We start from the raw sequence: 25,392 nt of genomic DNA, 5'->3' as shown, positions 1-25,392 counted from the left end.
ACAAAAACTTGTAAATGCTCTTGCCAGGAGAAATCCCCAGTGAATCAGGACATCATCTTTCCTTACTGCCTAATCAATCTCTCCCTTCCACAGTCCAAACATGGGGCTCCTCCAGGGGTGGACGGTCTGTGTTAGACAAAGAGAAATTCATTATCTCATCTGCCTGGTGCTACTGTTTCCAATAAAGTGTAATTATGGTGGTACTGAGCTTCTTCTCACTTTCTCAAAGCCGTGCTATAAACTTTGGATCTGCAAGCAGTTACTTCCCAGTCAGTCTTCGTTAAGTTGAACTGTCTCAGAACAATGTCTATTTAATCAGCAGGGTGCCCGCTCATCTTCTTTTTTAGAATTTGTATTAACCATAACAGACACTGGGTGATCAGTGCCTCAGACGCTACACCATTACAACTCAGTGTCTCCTCTGACTTCAGAAGACCCAGGGACCACTGGATCGGGGCTACCTGGTCCCAGAAGGTCACCCCTCTCTCACCCCACCTCTGCCGGGCTGGGTTGCCTACCACTCCCGGCCTAGCGCGCTGCACTTCCCATGCATAATAGTGGGAAGAGCTTTGGAATTGCCTCTGTCACTCAGGAAACCTAAACTACACCTAAACTCTGTGAGGCAGGGGCTTTGTGTGCTGCTTCCCTGGCATCACAGTGTCAGGGATATGGCAAAGAGCTCAGCGAATACTTGTGGAGTGAGTGGAATGGTGGCCGAGGGCACATCACACTTCCCTATACTTCCCATCATGCCTGGTAGCACTGCTGGCCAGAAATGCAACACGCTCCTAACTCCAAACAGCTAAGAAAGAGAGACAGGAATTAATTTATTGAGCATCTACTGTATGCATAGTTTTACCACCGGGCAGGATATGGAGGGCCTTGTCGGTTATAATAAAGACTTGGCTAGTACAGATTTTTCTGGATAAAGCTGATTTTCCACAAGAAAATTGTAAGGATAAACGAGTATGGTGTAAAATGGGGGGAAAAAAATGCTCGTAATAAACCCGAGATAGCAAGATTTCTCAGGGGAGGAAAGAAAATCAAATCCAATTAGGTATTTTCAGATTGTATTTCCATTTCCTTTCTGATCCAGGCTTTTTTTCACCTGAGGTCTTGATGGTGTTTTACATCCCCACATCAAGGAACTCATCTTCAGGGAAAGAGTTTCCTTGGCTCCTCCTGCCTAGCTTTGCAGCGTTATCAGGAGCATGGAGTGGATTTCCTCTCAGAGGCAGCCAATTTCCTAAGCAATTAAATGCTGTTTATATTCCAAACTCTGTGCTTGGGTTGAAATTGTCAAGCTTGATATTACCTAACTGTTGCCTAAGATGTCGCCCCAGCTAGCTCATTTTACTGTAACTGCCATCTATTAAAATTTCCAATCTGTTCTCTCCTCAAGGGATCACACAGTACTTGGCAAAGGTACGGCTTCTAAATTCTTCAAATTATACTCATCTATATAAATATATAGTTTTGAAATGGCAAGGTTTGCAAATGACTTTACCAAACTGACTTCCCAATCTGCTATCCTCTAACAGGAAAGGCAATGCTGTGGACCTCTTACACACAAAGACACTTCTGTGCTGGTTTCTTAAAAAGAACCTAACGTAGATGCCAAACTTTCCTGAAACTCCTCCACAGGGTCACAGCGCCAAGGTGCTAGTTTTTGTCACTTCTAGGTGTGGACACGATCGAATACAGTTTAGCTGCTGCAGCTCATTAGCTCAGACTACACAATGTACTGGATATTAAAGAAAAAATTATTTGTTCCAAAATCAACATTCCTGCTTGAGAATGTTGCTCTTTCTCATTCTGCCCACTCCTTGTGGACTCTAGCCTGAATGGAAAAGTGAGAGGATGTCTGCATTTGCATTTTACATGCTTTTTATTAAAGGGACAGCCACAGCCTATGATGGTAAGACACGCCTTCTCGGAGCAGCAGAGCATGTGCCAAGGGCATCAGTAAGAGGTGCTCCATGGTTACGTCAACTAAAGAAGGTTCTACAAGGATCAGGTCATTAGCCACTGCAGTCGCTGACCTTCAACACACCCTGAAAGGAATCCAGGGCAGAGAAAACGAATGCGGCACTCTGTGCTCTGGGGAAACTGGCAGAACAGGCTTCCACACGGTAGATATTTTCGGGAGAAACTTTTATGAACCCAAATTCTTGCATCTTCCCATACTTAGAAAAGTACTAAAGCCATTAACTAAGATATCTGTTCCTTGTGACTAGCGGCACCCTTCTCCTGAGATGTGTGCTTGGGTGCAGGCACCCCCTTCACCAACATCACATGTATGTTGACTTCCTCCTTTACCTCTTTGGAAAACTTCCTCAGAGCTCTCTGAGAGGCTGTCTCCTGAGCTGGAGTTCTCAATAAGACACTGAATAAACTCAACTCACAGCTCTTACAATGTGAGGTGTTTTTTTTTTTTTTTCCAAGTCAACAGTTTCAGTGGCAACTGCATCTGATTAGGGGTTCCCAAGGCTGGAGCAGGGGATGAGGGCTAGAGACAGAAGTCTTTTTTTTTTTTTTAATGCTTTTTCAAAGAAATAGAATGTCCACTTCCTATCTTCCTAAAATAGGTTTCAGCAGCTTTTCATATTTCCTTTAGTGAAAACATCCAATCCACTTTAAACACTGCCAGGTATGTTCTAAAACACTCCAAGGATCAATCGCATCTCTCCTCTCCTAATGACTTCTCCATTGTTTATGGAATAAAACCCAAATCTGGTGGCAGCCCTCGGGGCCTCACCATCTGGCCCCAGGCTGCTTTCCCACCTTCACCTTCGCTCTGTAAACTTCCAAGCGGCTCTCACGTTCTCCCCAGGAGGCAGCTTGCCTTTCTCCGCCTGTGCCCAATTCCCCTCTGCCTCCTTTTGTCTTTACTCCTTGAGCTCCAGCCTCTGACAAGAATGTCTTCAGGCCCTTTCTTCTCCTGGGGAAACAAATCTTGTTTATCCTGCAAGGTTCAAGTTCTGCCTCCTCTGTGAAGACTTTCTTGACACTGTCATCAACACCACTCACACTTGTCCGTGAGTTCCCAAAGCATGTTGCTCATATGTTGGTTGACAATCATGTCATTGGCTTTGTATTACAGTTCATCGTGGCCAGCGACCACGACCTGTTTTTTCATGGAAACCTGACACGCCCGATAGACTGAGGAGGGTGTGGCCATCACTTGCCTGTAAAGTGCACCCATGTTGCTGGAGTCAAACAACTTTGCTCAATAATGGAAGAGAACTGACACACATGTCATCCTAACTTCCAAATCTGGCCTCTCCCCAGTCATCTGTAGTTCACTGTGGCAGGTACTAAAGCCTCCGTCTCTCTGTCTTTATCTCCCAGGGCCTCAAACCCGGGAGAGGAGCACAGAAAACAGTTAAAGAAATGACACATGCTCACTTCTAGTTCTAATTCTTCCCTAGACGTTAGGAGGGTCCCTTTCCTCCATCTCTAAAGACAGAGACCCTATTCTACATTTCTCTTCTGTCCTGCACGGGCCCCAGCACGGTTTCTGATAAGCCTTGTGGGGTGGGGGGGGGATGGCTTTGTTAAGAGCCCAGAAGAGGTGCAAACTACAGACCTGGAGGAGCCCCGGGACCTGCCCGCCTGCAGGAGGAGACGCTGGGTCATTCAACAGGGGTAGCAAGTCAGACGGTGCCCTGCTACGGGGCTAGTGCAGAGGGCTCTTCTGCCCCTCTCTGCTCGAGTTTGGTCGATATACACACACATTCAGGGAGAAGGCTGGGAAGGCGCACGGCTCTGTCCAGGCAGCAGGAGGAAGCCCGAGTGACCCCGGTCCCATGAACTCAGCACGCAAAGGGACAGGAGAAACGCCGGGGCCCGGCGCCTGGGGATCACGCTGTTGCCCTGGCGGCGGGCCATGACCGGCGGGGAAGCGGAGGAAGCAAACGCGCGCAGCTCCTACCTTTCAGCTTCTCGGCCAAGAGCGCGGCCTCGTGCTCCGAGTAGTGCATGATGGGCGGCGGCGAGGGCGGCCGCAGCCGGTCCTCCTCCAGCTTGCGCCGGTGCCGCTCCTCGCGGGCGCGCATTCTCTGCTTGCACTCCCACTCGTAGAAGTCGTCCCGGGCCTGGGCGAAGTCCACGTGCAGCCGGCCTGAGTCCTTTTTGTCCGTGCTAGACCCTAAGCGCATCCGGTAACCTGAAACCAGTGGGAAGGCGGGTCACATCACACTGTCACAACACTGTCATGCACGACTGTCACAGTCGGGGCCAGGCCCTCAAGGCGGGCCAGGGGAGCTCTCACTGATTTCTTTTTCCCTTACAAAGGACATCCTTCCCATAGGAGGTGGGAAGCTGTTATCCTTCACCACCGCCATCCAGAAGCACGGCCCAAAGTACGCCTATTACAGATTTGGGGATAAACGCTCCACTGGGAGGTGTCTTAAAGCCAATGTTGCCAAGAGGATGATCTCAAGAACCAGGGCACTTATCCTAACTCCTTCTTCCTTCTGGCTTCCAGGAAGATCAGAAAAATATTGGGCTTGTAGCTTTTTTCCCCCCTCCACTTTTAATGACCTCAATTTTATATTTTCAATTTACTGTAACTCTGTTGCATAAGCCCTCTTCATTTTATTTTTTAGAAAGAGGTGGAGCGCGAGTTAATAAAGATTATCTATGATATTTAAAAAGATCTACAAAGTAAATTCCGCGACACCTCACTCACAGGCTATTGTTTCATTCTCCTAGAAAATGCTGCTTGCTCCATTCTCTCTCGGCAGCTGCAAAAGCCACAATTACCAAGGCAATTTTGCAATACTGTTTTATTTCCACTTATCCTCTGGGGCACGCAGGAGAATATTTTACCTTCAATCAAGAGGCCTCACCGCGGCCTTCCTTACAGCCCTCCAGCACCTCATCTGGCACGCAGCACTGCACAAATTGTCCATGCAATCTTTGAAGGCCACGGGAGCCCGTGTGAGAGCCCAGAGCTAGACCAAAAAATGGGCCTGGAAGTCTTTGGGGGATTTACTGTGAGCTACACAACTTATAAAGATTATAAGCAGAAACTTGATCTGAGAAATCAACACAAACAGAACTGAAATCAGACCGCCAGCCTAACTTCAAGGGAAGGAGGTTTGGCTTTGAGGTTGCTCTTCAGTTTGGGGTACTCAGATTTTTAAAAACATAAATTCAGGTCCCAGCAGAATCCCTGCTGTCAGGGGCTGCCAGAAGAGAGAGCAAAATAAGCACTTTTGCTGTGCAGGGACTTTGCAAATGAGGCACCACTGTGAAATGCTAGGCTGCACTGAACTGATGCTCAAGATCTTGTGGTAGATTTCAATGGATTATTTTAGCATTTGGGGTTGAAACTCAGCTGAAAAATCCCAGGAGAGGCTGGCTTCTCCCCAGTAGGGTACTTCACACCTTTGAAAAGTTACAAATGTGAAACAGATCTCAAGTCTGATTCTCGTTATGACCTTCTCCCTCCCAGGTTTAAAAGGTATTATCTCTCTAAAACTGGGAAGACATAACAATACCTATCAAAAACAAACATCTCAAGAGGGAGGGGATTTGGGGATGTATGTACAGGTATAGCTGATTCACTTTGTGATACAGCAGAAACTAGCACACCATTATAAAGCAATTATACTCCAATAAAGATGTTAGAAAATAAATTTTAAAATAAGTGTTCACAAGCAAAAAGAAAAAAAAAAAAGCAAACATCTGATCACAGAGGGGCAGAATTAATGCTAAAGCAGAGTCTATCTTGGTTGTGGGCTGTGGAAACTGAACAAATCAGCAGGCCATGGTGATATATACATAACAGCTGAGCAGGCAGAATGGCCGAAGACTGGCCAGCTGTCCCAACTGGCCAAGCAACTTTCCCCTGGTCATGTCCGGAGCAACACTTTTCAGACATTTCTGGTTCCAAAAACCACCCTCTCTTTCACCAAAACACCATCATTAAGGCCTTAAAAGAGCCCGTGATGAGGCTGAGCCTAAAATTAGCTTGGCCTTCAAATGTGATTGTGGTCCTAAAATTAGACAGGCCATCCAGCTGGGCTAGGGCTTGCCGGAGCTCTTAACACAGAAGCCGCAGCCTGCCTTCCTTCCTTCCTGCCCCTCCCAGTCAGCCTTTCAGATCTTCCCAGGACGATGCTGCAACCTTGCCAGGGCAGCCCAGGCAGAGCTGGGAGACCCCTGTGTACTCAGGCAGGTAGGCTGGAGGTGAGGCCTTTGCTGTGGGCTCCTTCTGATGCCAAGGGGTAGTCAGGCAGGGGCCTGGGTGAGAGCTTGAAAAAAATATAGCATCAAGGCATAAATGTGAAACTTTCATGTGCCTAAATTTGGAACTGTTCATCTTTGGCAATGTACTATGAGTTTTCTGATTGGGTCTAAACATTGTGTTATGTCAGTGTTGAAAAGCACCTCTGATTTACTGTAGCCCTTTCATTTAATCAGGTGGGGGTAAAGTCATAGTTGTATTGGTGGAGCTGTGATTAGAACCCAAATTCCCAGGGCAGGATTCCTTCTCTATCATCATCAGGATATTTGTGTTAAAAACAACCACTTACTGAATGGTTCCCATGTTGCACGTGCCCTGCTAGGCGCTTAATATCCCTTATTTTGATTCATTCCTCATAACAATCCGATGAGGTAGCACTATTACTATCTCGATTTTGCAGAAAAGAGAGGCTCAGAGAGAGGTTATCTTGCCTGAGACATGTGAAAGCCAGTGCCATACACTCAACAGAATCCCCAGTTGTCTAATAGATTACTCGGATGCTGTAGTTCAAGACTTTGTGAGAGAGATGAGCGTTGTATTTTTATTCGATGTTTTATTGTCCACCTCCATTCTGGAATACTTTCAGGTTTTCTTTTCCACTGTCAGGTTTTATTGGAATAAGGGTTTTAAAGTTCTCCAGGTCACTATCTAGCTCAGGAAAGTCTCTGCAGTGTTGGAGTAACCCCAAGGCTTCTGGGGTTTGCAAGACAATTTTACGGTAATAGGGGCTGACTGCAGAGTTAAGTAAACCTGGTAGTAATGTTCAGGTTTTTTTTCCCCTCTTCTTTTCCCACTTTTCCCCACTAGCTTTGCCTCTGGAAGAGGGACGTGATGTGCTGAGTGACAGACTGAAATATGCAGATGGAGACAGTGAGGGAATGACAGTGAGTTAAATCTAAAAAGACATCCTTCCAAAGCTACATTTCAATACCAGCTCTGCGATGCTTAGATTTGGCAAAGGCCTTGTTGACAGGCTCCATACATTTGCTCCAACACCCACAGGGTGGAAGGCAGGGGGAGGCTTAATTTCAACCTCTGTAAAAATTTCCCTTATAAATGGCACCAGAGAAGCAGGGATGGTGGGGCGGGCTTAGCCAGGCCAAATGCACTAGCAACTGGGCGGTGATGCTGGGCCTCCTCCTCAGGCCCGAGGACCACTTTCTGCAAGGCACTCGTCTTGATCTGGTGCCCTGGTGTCTAGAAAGTGAACCACTTCTGAAAAACTGAAATTATGCTGAGAGAGGACTTTATTCCCCCAGAGAATTACATCCAATAATAATAATGGTCCTCAGTATTCATAATATTGCTTCTCATCTAAGAAGCACTTGAGAACATTAATTAGAAACTCAATGGAATTCCTAAAGCCTGGATGGTGGGACACCCTGTCTGCATCAGGGAGGTGCGTTCACAGACTTAACAGGGAGCTTCTGGCAGCCTAAGGAAAGGGCAGAATTCCTCCTTCTCCAGCCCCAAACTGTGAGGACTTTTATTGTGCATTAAGGCAAAAGGGAATACGCTCATATTAACATAACAAAACATCACAAAGCGCCGAGAAAACCCCCTTATGTGATGCAAAGTACCAGAAAGGTAAATGGCTTTATCAACCATGAACTCCTCGGCAAAGCGAATGTGACAAAAATTCTTCTTGCTTTTCCGAATCGCTGTGATGTCACCGCACTGCTCAAAGACTTCTTGGATGATTTCCTCAGTGGCGTTTTCTGGTAATCCTCCGACAAACACGGTCTTACACCCGGGAGGTCGTTCTCTTGTGGAGGGAGGTGGAAGATCTGAGAATCACAACAAAACAGAGGGTTTTGCCTTTTAGTTACAGTTGCTTTTTTTTTTTTTTTCTGGTTCACCTGGTGAAAGTCAAACTCGCAGACTAACTTTCTCCATTCTGAGTAATGATGGATTTCTAGAGTGATTTACACAGATGGCAGGCGGTCCTGGTTTTCAGTGCCTGTCCCCTCCTCCTCCCCACCTTTCTTTACTTTCTGTGTTCATTTCTACACAGAGTGGCTATGCTCGTCCGCGAACAGAGATAAAGCAAATGTTACCATAATTTCATTTCTCCTTCAGAATACAGAGGCCCAGAAAATCGGAAAAAAAAAAAACAAAAACTTCATGAAGTACAAAGCATGATGAAATGAAAACATGATGAAAAACCGAGGCTTGTTATCTGCTTTGTCTTGTTGCGGGATAATGGAGCAGTAAGGCAGAACAGGGTGCAGAGCCTGAAAGCAGGCGCAGTACTTACTTGGCTGGGAAACACCAGGCCTGAAACCAACCCCTCCTTTTTTTTTTTTATTATTCACATTTAAATGAGCAAACTACTAAATCTGAGGGAGGCTGCATAAAGAGATAAAAAGCAATCTTCTGAAAAGTCCACTTTAAAAAGGCAACACTGATTAATATGAATAAAAAAAAAAATCCCAGCTATTTAAGCCCATAAATTTAGTATCAGAGGCTAAATGAAAAAAAAAAAAAACTGCCCTATTTATTTCATCAAATGTATGTTTCCTTCAAGTGAACGCAGTCTGGTCCAGGAACTCTGAGATGCAGCCTCCCCGCTCCCCTCCACCACCAAACTGCTAACTGCCAAATTAATTCCGTTTTCCATCTAGCAAAATGCATTTCAGAGTTTCTCTCCCACATTTGTGAAGATGGATGGAAGTGTTCACATATTTCACACTCTGATCTGCAGCAAAAGCTAGACTTCGTTGCACGCAGAAAGGTTCTTAATGCTGGCTATTCACGCCAATCACCCATGCTCCCTTCGTGGTGTCAATTCAGCTCCTGGAATAGACACAGGGACCCACATATTTATTTTAATCTAGAGGCGAAGGACTTCTGTAGAATGATCCCCACTCTGTGTACCTAGGTGGGAGAACTTTGAGTCACATCTGAAAATGAATGCAATACCATATTAAAAAAGAAAGAAACTTAAATCGATGATCAAATACTTCTCACAGATATCACTTACTTGGGTTTTGGGGGAAAAGAGTACAGCTTTTGCAGTGGATTATTTCTTTGACGACAGCCACTTCTGTTGGCGGGGGAGGTACCAGCCCCAGGCCTGGTATCATTGGGTTAATAGGGGTGATCCCCGTCATCATGTTGAGGCCTGGATCAAAGCCTGGTACACAGATTGAGTCTGTAAAGTACACAAGATATCATTTTGGCTGGAGGATCTTAAATTAGTTTTTGTTGTTACTTTTGCTGTTTTCCTGCAAAGATGATTTGACTTTATGCTTCCTATGTTTTAGGAATTTCTCCTGGCGTAAATATAGCAATATAGAAAGCTGTTTCAGAAAGGTAAAGAGAAAATAAAAGATGAACTTAATGCTACATGGAAAGGAAGTTATATTATTTAAAATATTAACATGGCAGGACAGAACACAGCGTATTCAAGTGTAAAACCACGCACCATGAAGCTTTGCTGTGATTGTGAATGCGATTTTCTGTTTCTTAACTTCGATGTAGATGTGACTGCCTTATGACCCAGGATGTGGGAAGAATATCATTTAACACTGAAGTGCCCAATGAAAACAACTGTCAACCCGGTTTTATCAAAAGAGCCTTCTTACCCAAGTGACCTCGATTTAAGAAAGTTCAGTTTATATGTGCATATTTTATAATGATGCATTCAGGTCCAACCTAACCTATTCCCCCCAGGAAATAAAAAACAAAGAGTGATTATAATTACTAAGGCTGGGTTAGATACATGCGGGCATAAAATTAGCTATATACATTTCTGAGTTCTATTGGATAATCACACGTTCTTCCTATAATTCAATCAGCAAATAATTGACCATCCTTCTGAAATCTTTATTTGTTGTATAAAAAATACAAATTTATGCCCTGCATAAAAAATGGAAAGGCACAAAAAGGATGGGTTTTCCAATATAAACACTGAATTTTTTTTTTTTTAATGGGATAATAAAGCAAGTCATTTCAAAGGTGATATACAGGGATTTTTTTTTTTTTTTTTTTAATTAGTAAGACCTTTCTAAGAGTAGGGACTGCTAAGACGTATTGAGTTTCTAGAGTAGCTGCAAGGGGATCCCTCTCCTGAGAATTTTTCTGTTTTCGGATAACATACTCTCACTGGTGGTGTGATACAAACATAAGCACAGATGCCCCCAGCAGTAGCCGTGGTGACCCTCCACTATAGTTCTCAGGGATGAAATTTCCTTCTCTTGTTTTCCTTTTCTCCCTATTATGCTAGATCATTCCCATTCTTCCCTCCCGCCCCCTCTCCTTTGTGGTTCTCAAGTCCAGCCAGCCCGTGCCTTAGGCCCCTGCATGGCCTCACCCTTTGCTTATCTGTGCTGAAAAGTCAGATAAGCCCAGAGGCAGGTGAAGTGACAACTATAGGCTTTGTTCACTAAGACTCTCCAGGGGATACAGAAGGACCAGCATGGACTTTTCCTTTCTAGGAAGAAGTTTATTATAGCTTTCCTCCAGCTGCTCTGGGTATTTCCATTCCTCTTCTGGGTTGAACAGAATAAGCAGGGTGATCCTGATTTATAAGCTCAAGAGGACTGCTGTCCCATTTATGAGGAAATCCATTTAATTTGACTGCATACCAGCCTTACTTCAGTAAAATGAGGTGGGGTTTTGGGTTTGTTTCTTGGTTTTGGCCTTTTTTAAGAAACCCTCAGTGTAAATGTCAAATAAGCATTCTCTTTCAAAGCAGTCACCCTGACATTCGAGGTACTTCTATAATTATGGTTCTCAGGTTCTTCTTCTCTCACACGGGGCTTTTGAGTGGACAATCTCTTGGAGCACTAGCCTCCTAGGACTCCAGGATTCTTCACTGATAATTGTTCAAAACAAAGTGAAGTACAAATGACATAAAAGTTTAGAAGTGACAGAGGCAGGACTCACACTTTGGTTATTCGTTTGAAATCTTCATCAAGTTTCACAGGTCTTATTCCCATTTCACAGCTAAAGTAATCGAGGCTTAAAGCAGTAAAGTAAAATTTCCAACATCACAAAGCAAACAAATGGCAGAGTCAGAACTAGGGTCCAGGTCTCTGGCTCCGGATATAAAAACATCTCTTTTAACCACTTCGAAGTTTCCACCTAGAATGACCCAACTAGATCATTTACCTAATACATGCCACTACCACAAATGTACTCTACTCTTTAAAGCAAACCAAGACGTAGCCTTCTGATCCGGACACCAATTCTAAAGGAGAGCTCCAGAACAGAATGGCTTCCAAGGTCATCATCACTGAAATAACACATTGGCTTCTCAGGAGGATATATCAGAAATAGAAATACTGGTAATGGGAATACTGGCATGCTGATGCCTTTATTTAATCTCATTCCGTACATAAGATTGGTCTGTTCCTTTCCTGGCCTGGCCCTTACTATTGTTTGCCAACACAGGGTGATTTAAGGCTGAAACCACTCAGGACCGCATGGGAGCTCCGTGAATTACAATAACCAGATGTTTCCCAAAATGAGACGAGAAGCCCAGTTCTTGTGTTCTCTTTTAGTTGTAGCAGACTTGTGTTTTCTTTTTTTTATATTATTTATTTATTTTAGTTTTTTGGCTGTGTTGGGTCTTCGTTTCTGTGCGAGGGCTTTCTCTAGTTGCGGCGAGTGGGGGCCACTCTTCATCGCGGTGCGCGGGCCTCTCACTGTCGCGGCCTCTCTTGTTGCGGAGCACAGGCTCCAGACGCGCAGACTCAGTAGTTGTGGCTCACGGGTCCAGTTGCTCTACGGCATGTGGGATCTTCCCAGACCAGGGCTCGAACCCGTGTTCCCTGCGTTGGCAGGCAGATTCTCAACCACTGCGTCACCAGGGAAGCCCTTGTGTTTTCTTTTTGAAGGCTGAATAAATAAATACATCTTCAGAAATGGGGACAAAAGATACTACTCTTGAGCAAAATATTTGAATACAGAGCAAGAGTTGCCTTGCTTTTTCTGAGACATTAATACAAACAGACTGTGGGGTTGAATGAAATCTGCATGGTGAGTGTAGTAGCTTGAAAAGAGCTTAGCAAGGAATTAACACTTAAATTATGCTGAACATCAAAGGATCTGAGATTCAGTATTTGAGAGGAATAAGTGGGAAGGATTAGACTTTTTTTAAAAAAGTATGAACCCATTACTTTTTAACAATATATGAACAGATGAAAACTGTTTTTTCCAAGAGCACAGGAGGATCTCACCACGCGCCTGCCAGCAGCGTCTTCCGGATTCCACAGGGTAGAAGGAGTTTTTGACTGTGGCTGCTGCTAGGCTAGGGTCTGTGTCCCCAGCAGGAGACACCGCCACCCCAGCCTCTCCAGGAGGCTCTCCAAGGTCAGCAGAATGCAGCCTTTGAAGACCTTCAAGATGGCAGAGGAGTAAGCCGTGGAGATCACCTTCCTCCCCACAAATACATCAGAAATACATCTACATGTGGAACAACTCCTACAGAACACCTACTGAGCGCTGGCAGAAGACCTCAGACCTCCCAAAAGGCAAGAAACTCCCCACGTACCTGGGTAGGGCAAAAGAAAAAAGAAAAAAACAGAGACAAAAGAATAGGGACGGGCCCTGCACCAGTGGGAGGGAGCTGTGGAGGAAAGGTTTCCACTCACTAGGAAGCCCCTTCGCGGGCGGAGACTGTGGGTGGCGGGGGGAAGCTTCGGAGCCACGGAGGAGAGCGCAGCCACAGGGGTGCGGAGGGCAAAGCGGAGAGATTCCCGCACGGAGGATCGATGCCGGCCAGCACTCACCAGCCCGAGAGGCTTGTCTGCTCACCCGCCGGGGTGGGCAGGGGCTGGGAGCTGAGGCTCAGGCTTCGGAGGTCGGATCGCAGGGAGAGGACTGGGGTTGGCTGCGTGAACACAGCCTGAAGGGGTTAGTGCGCCACAGCTAGCGGGGAGGGAGTCCGGGAAAAAGTCAGCAGCTGCCGAAGAGACAAGAGACTTTTTCTTGCCTCTTTGTTTCCTGGTGCGCGAGGAGAGGGGATTCAGAGCGCCGCTTAAAGAAGCTCCAGAGACGGGCGCGAGCCGCGGCTATCAGCGCGGACCCCCGAGACGGGCATGAAATGCTAAGGCTGCTGCTGCCGCCACCAAGAAGCCTGTGTGCGAGCACAGGTAACTATCCACACCGCCCCTCCCAGGAGCCTGTGCAGCCCGCCACTGCCAGGGTCCCGTGATCCAGGGACAACTTCCCCGGGAGATCGCACAGCGCGCCTCAGGCTGGTGCAATGTCACGCCAGCCTCTGTGGCCGCAGGCTCGCCCCGCATCCGTACCCCTCCCTCCCCTCGCCTGAGTGAGCCAGAGCCCCCTGATCAGCTGCTACTTTAACCCCATCCTGTCTGGGCGGGAACAGACGCCCTCAGGCGACCTATGCAGAGGCAGGCCCAAATCCAAAGCTGAACCCCAGGAGCTATGCGAACAAAGAAGAGAAAGGGAAATGTCTCCCAGCAGCCTCAGAAGCAGCGGATTAAATCTCCACAGTCAACTTGATGTACCCTGCATCTGTGGAATACCTGAATAGACAACAAATCATCCCAAAATTGAGGTGGTGGACTTTGTGTTATTTTGTCTGTATAGCTATGCTTTTACCATTTGTCCTAGGGTTCTGTCTGTCTGGTTTTTTTTTTTTTTTTTGGTTTTTTTTTTCAGTATAGTTTTTTAGCACTTGTTATCATTGGTGGATTTGTTTTTTGGTTTGGTTGCTCTCTTCTTTCTTTTTTTCTTTAATTACTTTTTAATTTTCTTTTATTTTTAATAATTGTTTTTAAAATTTTTATTTTAATAACTTTTATTTTTTTTCCTTCTTTCTCCCTTTTCTTCTGAGCCATGTGGCTGACAGGGTCTTGGTGCTCCGGCTGGGTGTCAGGCCTGTGTCTCTGAGGTGGGAGAGCCAAGTTAAGGACACTGGTCCACCAGAGACCTCCTGGCTCCACATAATATCAAACGGCGAAAGCTCTCCCAGAGATCTCCAAGTCAACATTAAGACCCGGCTCCACTCAACGACCAGCAAGCTCCAGTGCTGGACACCTTATGCCAAACAACTAGCAAGACAGGAACACAACTCCACCCATTAGCAGAGAAGCTGCCTAAAATCATAATTAGGTCACAGACACCCCAAAACACACCACCGGATGCAGTCCTGCCAACCAGAAAGACAAGATTCAACCTCATCCACCAGAACACAGATACCAGTCCCCTCCACCAGGAAGCCTACACAACCCACTGAACCAACCTTACTCACTGGGGTCAGACAAAAACAACAACAGAACTATGAACCTGCAGCTTGCGAAAAGGAGAGCCCAAACACAGTAAGATAAGCAAAATGAGAAGACAGAGAAATACACAGCAGATGAAGGAGCAAGGTAAAAACCCACCAAACCAAACAAATGAAGAGGAAATAGGCAGTCTACCTGAAAAAGAATTCAGAATAATGATAGTAAAGATGATCCAAAATCTTGGAAATAGAATGGAGAAAATACAAGAAAAGTTTAACAAGGACCTAGAAGAACTAAAGAGCAAAGAAACAATGATGAACAACACAATAAACGAAATTAAAAATTCTCTAGAAGGAATCAGTAGTAGAATAACTGAGGCAGAAGAATGGAAAAGTGACCTGGAAGATAAAATAGTGGAAATAGCTACTGCAGAGCAGAATAAAGCAAAAAGAATGTTGAGAACTGAGGACAGTCTCAGAGACCTCTGGGACAACATTAAACACACCAACATTTGAATTATAGGGGTCCCAGAAGAAGAAGAGAAAAAGAAAGGGACTGAGAAAATATTTGAAGAGAGTATAGTTGAAAACTTCCCTAATATAGGAAAGGAAATAGTCAACTCCAGGAAGCACAGACAGTCCCATACAGGATAAATCCAAGGAGAAACACACCAAGACACATATTAATCAAACTATCAAAAATTAAATACAAAGAAAAAATATTAAAAGCAGCAAGGGAAAAACAACAAATAACATACAAGGGAATCCCCACAAGGTTAACAGCTGATCTTTCAGCAGAAACTCTGCAAGCCAGAAGGGAGTGGCAGGACATATTTAAAATGATGAAAGGGAAAAACCTACAACCAAGATTACTCTACCCAGAAAGGATCTCGTTCAGATTTGACGGAGAAATTACAACTTTTACAGACGAGCAAAAGCTAAGAGAATTCAGCACCACCCAACCAGCTTTACAACAAATGCTAAAGAAACTTCTCTAGGCAGGAAACACAAGAGAAGGAAAAGACCTACAATAACAAACCCAAAACAGTTACGAAAATGGTAATAGAACATACATATCGATAACTACCTTAAAGGTAAATGGATTAAATGCTCAACCAAGAGACACAGACTGACTGAATGGATACAAAAACAAGACCCGTATATATGTTGTCTACAAGAGACCCACTTCAGACCCAGGGACACATACAGACTGAAAGTGAAGGGATGGAAAAAGACATTCCATGCAAATGGAAATCAAAAAAAAGCTGGAGTAGCAATTCTCATATCTCACAAAACAGACTTTAAAATAAAGACTATTGCAAGAGACAAAGAAGGACACTACATAATGATCCAGGGATCAATCCAAGAAGAAGATATAACAATTGTAAATATTTATGCAGCCAACATAGGAGCACCTCAATACATAAGGCAAATGCTAACAGCCATAAAAGGGGAAATTGATAGTAACACAATTATAGTAGGGGACTTTAACACCCCACTTTCACCAATATACAGATCATCCAAAATGAAAATAAATAAGAAACACAAGCTTTAAATGATACATTAAACAAGATGTACTTAATTGATATTTATAGGACATTCCATCCAAAAACAAGAGAATACACTTTCTTCTCAAGTGCTCATGGAACATTCTCCAGGACAGATCATATCTTGGGTCACAAATCAAGCCTTGGTAAATTTGAGAAAATTGAAATCATATCAAGTATCTTTTCTGACCACAACGCTATGAGACTAGATATCAATTACAGGAAAAAATCTGTAAAAAATACAAACACGTGGAGGCTAAACAATACACTACCAAATAACCAAGAGATCACTGAAGAAAGAGGAAATCAAAAAATACCTAGACACAAATGACAATGAAAATTGGGATGCAGCAAAAACTGGGATGCAGCAAAAGCAGTTTGCTTTATGGGATGCAGCAAAAGCAGTTTGCTTTATTGGATGCAGCAAAAGCAGCTCTAAGAGGGAAGTTTATAGCAATACAATCCTACCTCAAGAAACAAGAAACATCTCAAATAAACAACCTAACCTTATACCTAAAGGAATTAGAAAGAAGAATAGAAACCCCCTAAAATTAGCAGAAGGAAAGAACATAAAGATCAGATCAGAAATAAATGAAAAAGAAATGAAGGAAACAATGGCAAAGATCAATAAAACTAAAAGCTGGTTCTTTGAGAAGATAAACAAAATCGATAAACCATTAGCCAGACTCATCAAGAAAAAAAGGGAGAAGGCTCAAATCAACAGAATTAGAAATGAAAAAGGAGAAGTAACAACTGACTGCAGAAATACAAAGGATTGTGAGAGATTACTACAAGCAACTCTATGCCAATAAAATGGACAACCTGGAAGAAATGGACAAATTCTTAGAAAAGCACAACCTTCCCGAGACTGAACCAGGAAGAAATAGAAAATATAAACAGACCAACCACAAGCACTGAAATTGAGCCTGTGATTAAAAATCTTCCAACAAACAAAAGCCCAGGACCAGATGGCTTCACAGGTGAATTCTATCAAACATTCAGAGAAGAGCTAACACCTATCCTTCTCAAACTCTTCCAAAATACAGCAGAGGGAGGAACACTCCCAACCTCTTTCTATGAGGCCACCATCACCAAGATACCAAAACCAAAGATGTCACAAAGAAAGAAAACTACAGGCCAATATCACTGATGAACATAGATGCAAATATCCTCCACAAAATACTAGCAAACAGAATCCAATAGCACATTAGAAGGATCATACACCATGATCAAGTGGGGTTTATCCCTGGAATGCAAGGATTCTTCAATATAAGCAAATCAATTAATGTGATACACCATATTAACAAACTGAAGGAGAAAAACCATATGATCATCTCAACAGATGCAGAAAAAGCTTTCGAGAAAATTCAACACCCATTTATGATAAAAATCCTCCAGAAAGTAGGCATAGAGGGAACTTACCTCAACATAATAAAGGCCATATATGACAATCCCACAGCCAACATTGGTTCTCAATGGTGAAAAACTGAAACTATTTCCTCTAAGATCAGGAACAAGACAAGGTTGCCCACTCTTACCACTTTTATTCAACAGAGTTTTGGAAGTTTTAGCCACAGCAATCAGAGAAGAAAAAGAAATGAAAGGAATCCCAATCGGAAAAGAAGAAGTAAAGCTGTCACTGTTTGCAGATGACATGATACTATACATAGAGAATCCTAAAGAAGCTACCAGAAAACTACTAGAGCTAATCAATGAATTTCGTAAAGTAGCAGGATACAAAATTAATGCACAGAAATCTCTTGCATTCCTATACCCTAATGATGAAAAATCTGAAAGAGAAATTAAGGAAACACTCCCATTTACCATTGCAACAAAAAGAATAAAATACCTAGGAATAAACCTACCTAGGGAGAAAAAAGACCTCTATGCAGAAAACTATAAGACACTGATGAAGGAAATTAAAGATGATACAAACAGATGGAGAGCTATACCATGTTGTTGGATTGGAAGAATCAACATTGTGAAAATGACTATACTACCAAAAGCAATCTACAGATTCAATGCAATCCCTATCAAACTACCACTGGCATTTTTCAAAGAAGTAGAACAAAAAATTTCACAATTTGTATGGAAACATAAAAGACCCCAAATAGGCAAAGCAGTCTTGAGAAAGAAGAATGGAGCTGGAGGAATCAGGCTCCTGGACTTCAGACTATACTACAAAGCTGCAGTAATCAAGACAATAAGGTACTTGCACAAAAACAGAAATATAGATCAATGGAACACGATAGAAAGCCCAGAGAGAAACCCACGGACATATGGTCACCTTATTTTTGATAAAGGAGGCAAGAATATACAATGGAGAAAAGACAGCCTCTTCAATAAGTGGTGCTGGGAAAACTGGACAGCTACATGTAAAAGAATGAAATTAGAACACTCCCTAACCGCATACAGAAAAATAAACTCAAAATGGATTAGAGACCTAAATGTAAGCCTGGACAGTAAAAAACTCTTAGAGGAAAACACAGGCAGAATACTCTTTGACATAAATCACAGCGAGATCTGTTTTGATCTACCTCCTAGAGAAATGGAAATAAAAACAACAGTAAACAAATGGGACCTACTGAAACTTAAAACGTTTTGCACAGCAAAGGAAACTGCAAACAAGATGAAAAGACAACCCTCAGAATGGGAGAAAATATTTGCAGATGAATCTATGGAGAAAGGATTAATCCCCAAAATATATAAACAGCTCATGCAGCTCAATATTAAAAAAACAAACAGCCCAATCCAAAAATGGGCAGAAGACCTAAATAGACATTTCTCCAAAGAAGACATACAGATGGCCAAGAAGCACATGAAAAGCTGCTCAGCATCACTAATTATTAGAGAAATGCAAATCAAAACTACAATGAGGTATCACCTCACACCAGTTAGAATGGGCATCATCAGAAAATCTACAAACAACAGATGCTGGAGAGGGTGTGGAGAAAAGGGAACCCTCTTGCACTGTTGGTGGGAATGTAAATTGATACAGCACTATGGAGAACAGTATGGAGGTTCCTTAGAAAACTAAAAATAAAACTACCATACAACCAGCAATCTCACTACTGGGCATATACACTGAGAAAACCATAATTCAAAAAGAGTCATGTACCACAATGTTCACTGCAGCTCTATTTACAATAGGCAGGACATGGAAGCAACCTAAGTGCCCATTGACAGGTGAATGGAAAAAGAAGATGTGGCACATTTATACAATGGAATATTACTCAGCCATAAAAAGAAACGAAATTGAGTTATTTGTAGTGAGGTGGATGGACCTAGAGTCTGTCATACAGAGTGAAGTAAGTCAGAAAGAGAAAAACAAATACTGTATGCTAACACATATGTATGGAATCTAAAAAAAAAAAAAAAACAAATGGTTCTGAAGAACCTAGGGGCAGGACAGGAATAAAGACAGAGACGTAGAAAATGGACTTGAGGACACGGGGAGGGGGAAAGGTAAGCTGGGATGAAGTGAGAGAGTGGCATGGACACATATACACTACCAAATGTAAAATAGATAGCTAGTGGGAAGCAGCCACATAGCACAGGGAGATCAGCTCGGTGCTGTGTGACCACCTAGAGGGGTGGGATAGGGAGGGTGGGAGGGAGACGCAAGAGGGAGGGGATATGGGGATATATGTATACATACAGCTGATTCACTTTGTATAAAGCAGAAACTAACACACCATTGTAAAGCAATTATACTCCAATAAAGATGTTTAAAAAAAAAAAAAGGAGCACAGGAGCCTATTATGGACTAACGCATTAAAGCAAAGGCACAATTTTTGAAAGTCTGAGACACGTGCACCACATGACAAAGGTGAGGAGAGAATGTACATTCTCAGAGTCAGTTCCTTGTCTTGCTTAGAAAAGCTGCCCCCGTGAACTTGAGAGACAGTGAGCTCCAATTCCACTCAGGGAAAAGAGGGAGGAGGTGGAAATTGCAGGAAGAAAGAATCGAATTAAGCACATAATAGAACTTTCTTCTCGAAACTGTACTTAAACGAGAAGAAGTGTTACTTATTGCCAAGGCTGCGGCCCTGTCCAGCTCCTCTTTGTTTGGCTGGCTGCAAGCACAGAAGCAGTGAGGCCGAAGCTCAGCAAATGTTCTAGCTGTCTTTTCCCAACTGGACAAGACAGAAACAAACAAAAATCCTGTTGACTGATTCGCAGTCCAATGTTTTATCAATTAGATGAGCATCTATCAGAGGGCAGCCTGGGGTTTTGTGTTCAAGACTTTAGAGGTATGGCAGTTGAATTCATTCATTCATTCACTCATGCATTCGACATTTGCTGTGCACATACTATTACCAGGATCTGGAGTTACTGAGGTAACAGCTACATGTTCCCCACTTGGGGAAATCACAGGGTTTGAAGACAGCATAAAGGATGAGGACCAAACTCAGCAGAAGAGCTGAGAAATGTGAACAGAGGCTCAAAGGACTAAGAGTCATCTAGGAAGGGATCAGTCAGGGGGAGCCTGATAAGACAGGAGAATTCCAAACAATCATCCAAGGCTACAGCACAGTGAGCTTGTGTCAGTGTGGCCACAATGTCCTGAGGGGTCCTAGGAGGCAGATCAGAAGGGATCTTGCCGTTCAAGCTAGTGTGCCACCACTGGAGGGCAGCCACTGAAGGCCAGGTGTGCCCTGTGCCAGGCCACAGGCCCCGTGCCGTGCTACCCTCCATCCTTCCTGCTCTCTTGTCTGCTGCCCCTAGCGGTGGCTTGCCCCTTTTCTGCCCTTTCCAGGCAATGCCTTGGTAAAGAGTCTCATATTTAAGGTGAGAACTAGATTCCATTTGAAAGAAAGGCAATAGAGGTCTGTCTCTGGTCAAGGCTGGACAGAACTAGGTTAGGTGTGGGCTGGGCTGAGGCTGAGGGGACAGAGGTAAGCTGTCAGTGCCAAGAACAAATGCGGCCCAGAAGGCAGGACACAGTGTTGCCAGAGAATAATAAGAGAAAAGAGGTGGGAGTCAGGCCAACTGGTAGCATTCTAGGTCTGGTGATGGGTAGAGATCGTTAGCAGCAGATAAAACGCAAGGCCAGCCCGGCCAGCTTTGCCAGGAGACTCCATTCGCAGGTCACAGGGCCTGAGCCACCCTGATCCACGGTTCTGACTCAGTCCAAGGGGAACTGGCACTTAGCAACCACACTGTGGGGTCACAGGTCAAGAAAAACTAGGCAGTCTAGCAGGTTACCTAATCTGGGACTCAGGCCGGAGAAGTAAGACAGGCTCCAGACACCAGAAGCGAGGGCTGGGGTTTGTAGAAGGAGCAAGACACCCTGGTAATCAGTCCTGGAGCACCGGGCAGAGCATGACCAGGTCAACCCAGCTGGATGCTGAGTCCCAGAAGCAGGGCTCTGGGATCCCCTTCCTCCTACCTGAGGGCCAGGTGGGACCTCTAGTCCAGGGAGATGCCATGCACGTGCGGGTCCCGGACCCAGGACTTGCACAGGCAGAGGCAGGCTAGAGGGGCTCGGACAACCATGCAGTAGCTCCTCTCCTTTCTTCAGAAGAATTATTGATTCAAAATATGATCTGTCAGGGGCTTCCCTGGTGGTGCAGTGGTTGAGAATCTGCCTGCCAATGCAGGGGACACGGGTTCGAGCCCTGGTCTTGGAAGATCTCACATGCCGCGGAGCAACTAGGCCCGTTAGCCACAACTACTGAGCCTGCGCGTCTGGAGCCTGTGCTCCGCAACAAGAGAGGCCGCGACAGTGAGAGGCCCACGCACCACGATGAAGAGTGGCCCCCGCTTGCCGCAACTAGAGAAAGCCCTCGCACAGAAACGAAGACCCAACGCAGCCCAAAATATAATTAATTAATTAATTAATTAATTTAAAAAAAAAAAGATCTGTCGTCCCTCGACAGAGAAACCACGTGATACTTGAGGACATTCTGTTTCCTGGGAGTTCAGGATGGGGAGACTGTCTTTCACAATGGTTTCCCGTTGCAACTGACAAGCCCTGCCCTTCTATAAGATCGGTTAAGTTCATGGACTATGAAGGTAACGCTTTTTCCATTCCGTGTCCTCCTTTTCTTTAATATTCTTAAAAAATCATTTCATGATCAACAAAGGAAAGTAGTTTCTAAAAAGGTGATCTTCAAGTAAAAGGATGTGGGCACAGCTGGGTGACCACGAGGCTGGCTAGTTCCTTAACCTCTCTGGGCTTCAGTGTCTTCATCAGGTAAAGGTGAACATGAATACCAGACACGCTACATCCACAAAACGGGAGCATCAGAGAGGACAATCTGCAGGACAGCCGTCTATCGCGCCCAAGTCCGCAACCTGTAGTCAGGACCCTGGGTCTCCCACACACTGGCTGTGTGACCTCAGGAAATTTAACTAACCTTGCTAAGTCTCGTTTATAATATCTGTAAAATGGGGATAATCATATTTAAATCTTAATGTTCTTGGGTGGATTCAATAGGATTAAATAAAAACCCAAAGTGTTTAACAGAACGTCCAACACATGGTAAGTATGCAACTAATGGTAACAATTACATACAACATCAATATGTATTTTTACATCTATTTAATGTAACCTTATATAAGTATGTTATCAACATTGTCTACACATCAGAGATCATCATGGTGATGTATTTCATTTGACAAACAGTTGAGTGCCTACTAGGTGCTGGATGTTTTGCTAGGTACTTGGCCTGCAAAGACAAAGATATGAGTCCTCTCTTTGTGGAAGTAGCCGTCTAGTGGCAGAAACAACTAAACAGAAAATGACAATCACTACAGTGTGATGACACTTGTGGAACATTTAAATTAGATGTGCTATGGAAATACAGAGAAGGGGGGCATCAGAGCCAGTCTGGGAGAGGGGGTGTCCTGGGTTAAACTGTGTCCCCTGAACGGGTATGTTGAGGTCCTAACTCCCCTGGTACCTGGGAATGTGACTTTATTTAGAAATGGGATCTTTGAGGATGTAATCAAGTTGAGGTCATACTTGGTTAGGGGGGACCCCATCTAATAGGACTGGTGTCCTTATAAGAAGAAGAGAAGAGACACAGACAGACACACAGAGAGGACGGAGGTAGTGACTGGCGTGATGCAGCTGCAAGCCAAGGAACGCCGAGGACTGCTGACAGAAACCAGCAACTAGGAGAAAGGCGTGGGGCAGATTCTTCCTTAGATCCTTCAGGGAGACGACAGCCCTGCCAACACTGTGATCCCGACTTCTCGCCTCCACAACTGTGAGAGCAGACATTTCTGCTTTAAGCCCTCCCAGCTTTTGGTACTTTGTTTTGACAGCCCCAGGAAACTAATACAGCCGGGCGGGGGTAACTGTCCCAGAAGGAACACGGGAGGGCATGACAGCTGACCCGAGTCTTAAAAACGATGGCTTTTATATATGCAATGGGCATATAAAAAAGGTATCTCCACAATATCCTTATTGGGATCATAAACACAAAGATAGTTCTAAATATTCTCTTAGAAGAAATGTCCCAAATCGGTCCTCTGGAGGCAGAACTGCTCTTAGGTTCTCCCTCTGCGAAGAAGCAAACCTTGAAGACTGCCATATATTTGTCGAGAACAAAGCAACCACACAGATTATCAGTTAACATAATAGTGTGCTTTATACGATAAATGAATATCTACAAGCAGAGTCTCTACGAAAGCAAAACTGAAAATGCTGTTGTGATCTTTCCAAAGAGACCCAAAGGTGGAGAGGTATGTTTTCCGTTTAAACCCAGGATGTACATCCGAGGTGAGCTCCTGGAGCCCTGCTGTGCACATGTTATAAACAAAGACCTCATTCCATCAGTAAAGCCCTCTGTCCCCTTCCACGGGGGATGTGATGCTGGCAGCTGGAGGAATGTAGCCGTCAACAGCTATTTCAAGCACTGTTGACTTGAGTGAGGAAATCTGTGCCCATGTCTGAAAATATGACATGACACCACGTGAACAAGATTTTCAAAACTTCTGACCAAAACCGGTGCAGAGAAGAACTGACAGCTAGAAAGGGGTCTGACAGATCTTTCTAGCAACCTGTGCACAGGAACCAGATACATTTTGAGGGAGCCGGAGGTAAAAGCCCATCAAAGGTTCTGGGAAATTCATGCACGCTGGGGGCCGGGTGATTTGAATTCAGTACCGGAGCAGTTTTTTTTACAGAGGCCTGAGCTGTCACACTCAAAGGAAGCGGCTTTGTGTCCCCTGGGCCTGCTGAAACACACCCTTCAGACACAATGGGTCGCACAGCTGAGGCATAAAAACCACGCTGGCAGTGCCGGCCAGGCGGGGAGTGGTTCACTTAGACAAGGAAGCAAAAGACACTGGGTGTTACTTCCAAGGTTGAAGGCGACTTGGGCATTTCCTAGTCCTACCCTCTTGATTTGGAGAGGAGAAAACTGAGGCCCAGAGAGGTTGAGTGACTTGCCCAAAGCGACACAGCTGGTTAGGAGTAAAGCTGAAATTGGAATCAAAAGTCCTGCGCTTCTTCACTGAGCATCTGCCGTCTCCAACGCCTCTCCATCTGCCTTCCTTGGGAGGCGTCTGGAGATAGCACATTCGCTAATGCCCAGGGTGGCCCATTCCATTTTCTAACAGTTTTCACAATGAGACAGTGACCCTTCCTGTGTTGACTCAGGACCTGACATCCTGTAGTTGAATCCGCTCTCCTTAGTCTGCACTCCTGAGCTGCTGCCCCAGGCCTAACTCTTTCTCCCACCTTTACTGGTCAAATCCATGAAGGAAGCTCACGGGAATACCCGCGTCTTCTCTCGGCCGCGCTCGGCACCCTGCTTCCCGCAGTCCTTCCACATGGGACGGTCCTCGAAGACCACCTTCTCTGAGGTCTGGGGTTGTCCCCAGAAACAGGCCACGCAGACGCCGACGCTCTGATCAGCAGTGCTCGCTCCCTTTCGGAATTCTGAACTCTGTGTTTTTTGCTGACTTGGTACATCGTGACTGAAAGACAGTGGTCACGTTCGAACACTTGCTCTGTGCCAGGCCTGTGTCGACAGCTTCACATCCTCTAGCGATGCGGGCCTTTCTGGCAGTCCCATCACGGAGTTGACATCACCGAACGGCCTCATTCAACTAGAACACACATGTCTTGTCTCTGCAGGATGCCATCGGGCAGCTCTGCAGTTGGCATTGTGAAATGAAATAGAAGATTTTGCGTCCTGCACTGAATTTTCCCCAGTCTGTCTTTTTAGGTTCTCCTCCTGTCTCGAATGTTCCCTCCCGGGCCTTCAATGTCTTGTACGACAGCGGGACGAGTCTCTCTGTAAGTTCCTGCCCCTTCCAAACCCCCAGCAAATTTCTCATTGCAGGTCACACTAAGCCACAGAAGGAGAGGAGATCCCCTTAGACAAATCCATCTAGACACCATCCCCCTAACGCTTATTTCTTCTGAACGC

At 44.7% G+C, this 25,392-nt stretch overlaps 1 protein-coding gene across 6 annotated transcripts in view; it reads right to left on the bottom strand.

Annotated features, from left to right (window-relative positions):
• Positions 1–25,392, bottom strand: part of ENOX1 (ecto-NOX disulfide-thiol exchanger 1) — a 300,621-nt gene that overhangs the window by 181,813 nt on the left and 93,416 nt on the right. For all 6 annotated transcript variants that reach the window (XM_082365423.1, XM_082365418.1, XM_082365422.1 and 3 more), the window contains exons 4-6: positions 9,240–9,410; positions 7,837–8,043; positions 3,935–4,168 (exon numbers count right to left, since the gene is read on the bottom strand). In XM_082365423.1, the coding sequence (XP_082221549.1) occupies positions 3,935–4,168; positions 7,837–8,043; positions 9,240–9,410 (612 nt within the window). The remainder of the gene's footprint in view (positions 1–3,934; positions 4,169–7,836; positions 8,044–9,239; positions 9,411–25,392) is intronic.

Source organism: Balaenoptera borealis (assembly GCF_965194805.1).
Source record: "Balaenoptera borealis genome assembly, chromosome: 18".
NCBI classification, from domain to species: domain Eukaryota; kingdom Metazoa; phylum Chordata; class Mammalia; order Artiodactyla; family Balaenopteridae; genus Balaenoptera; species Balaenoptera borealis.
The sequence above is the reverse complement of the archived record's forward strand: the minus strand, read 5'-3'. Positions and strand labels throughout refer to the sequence as shown.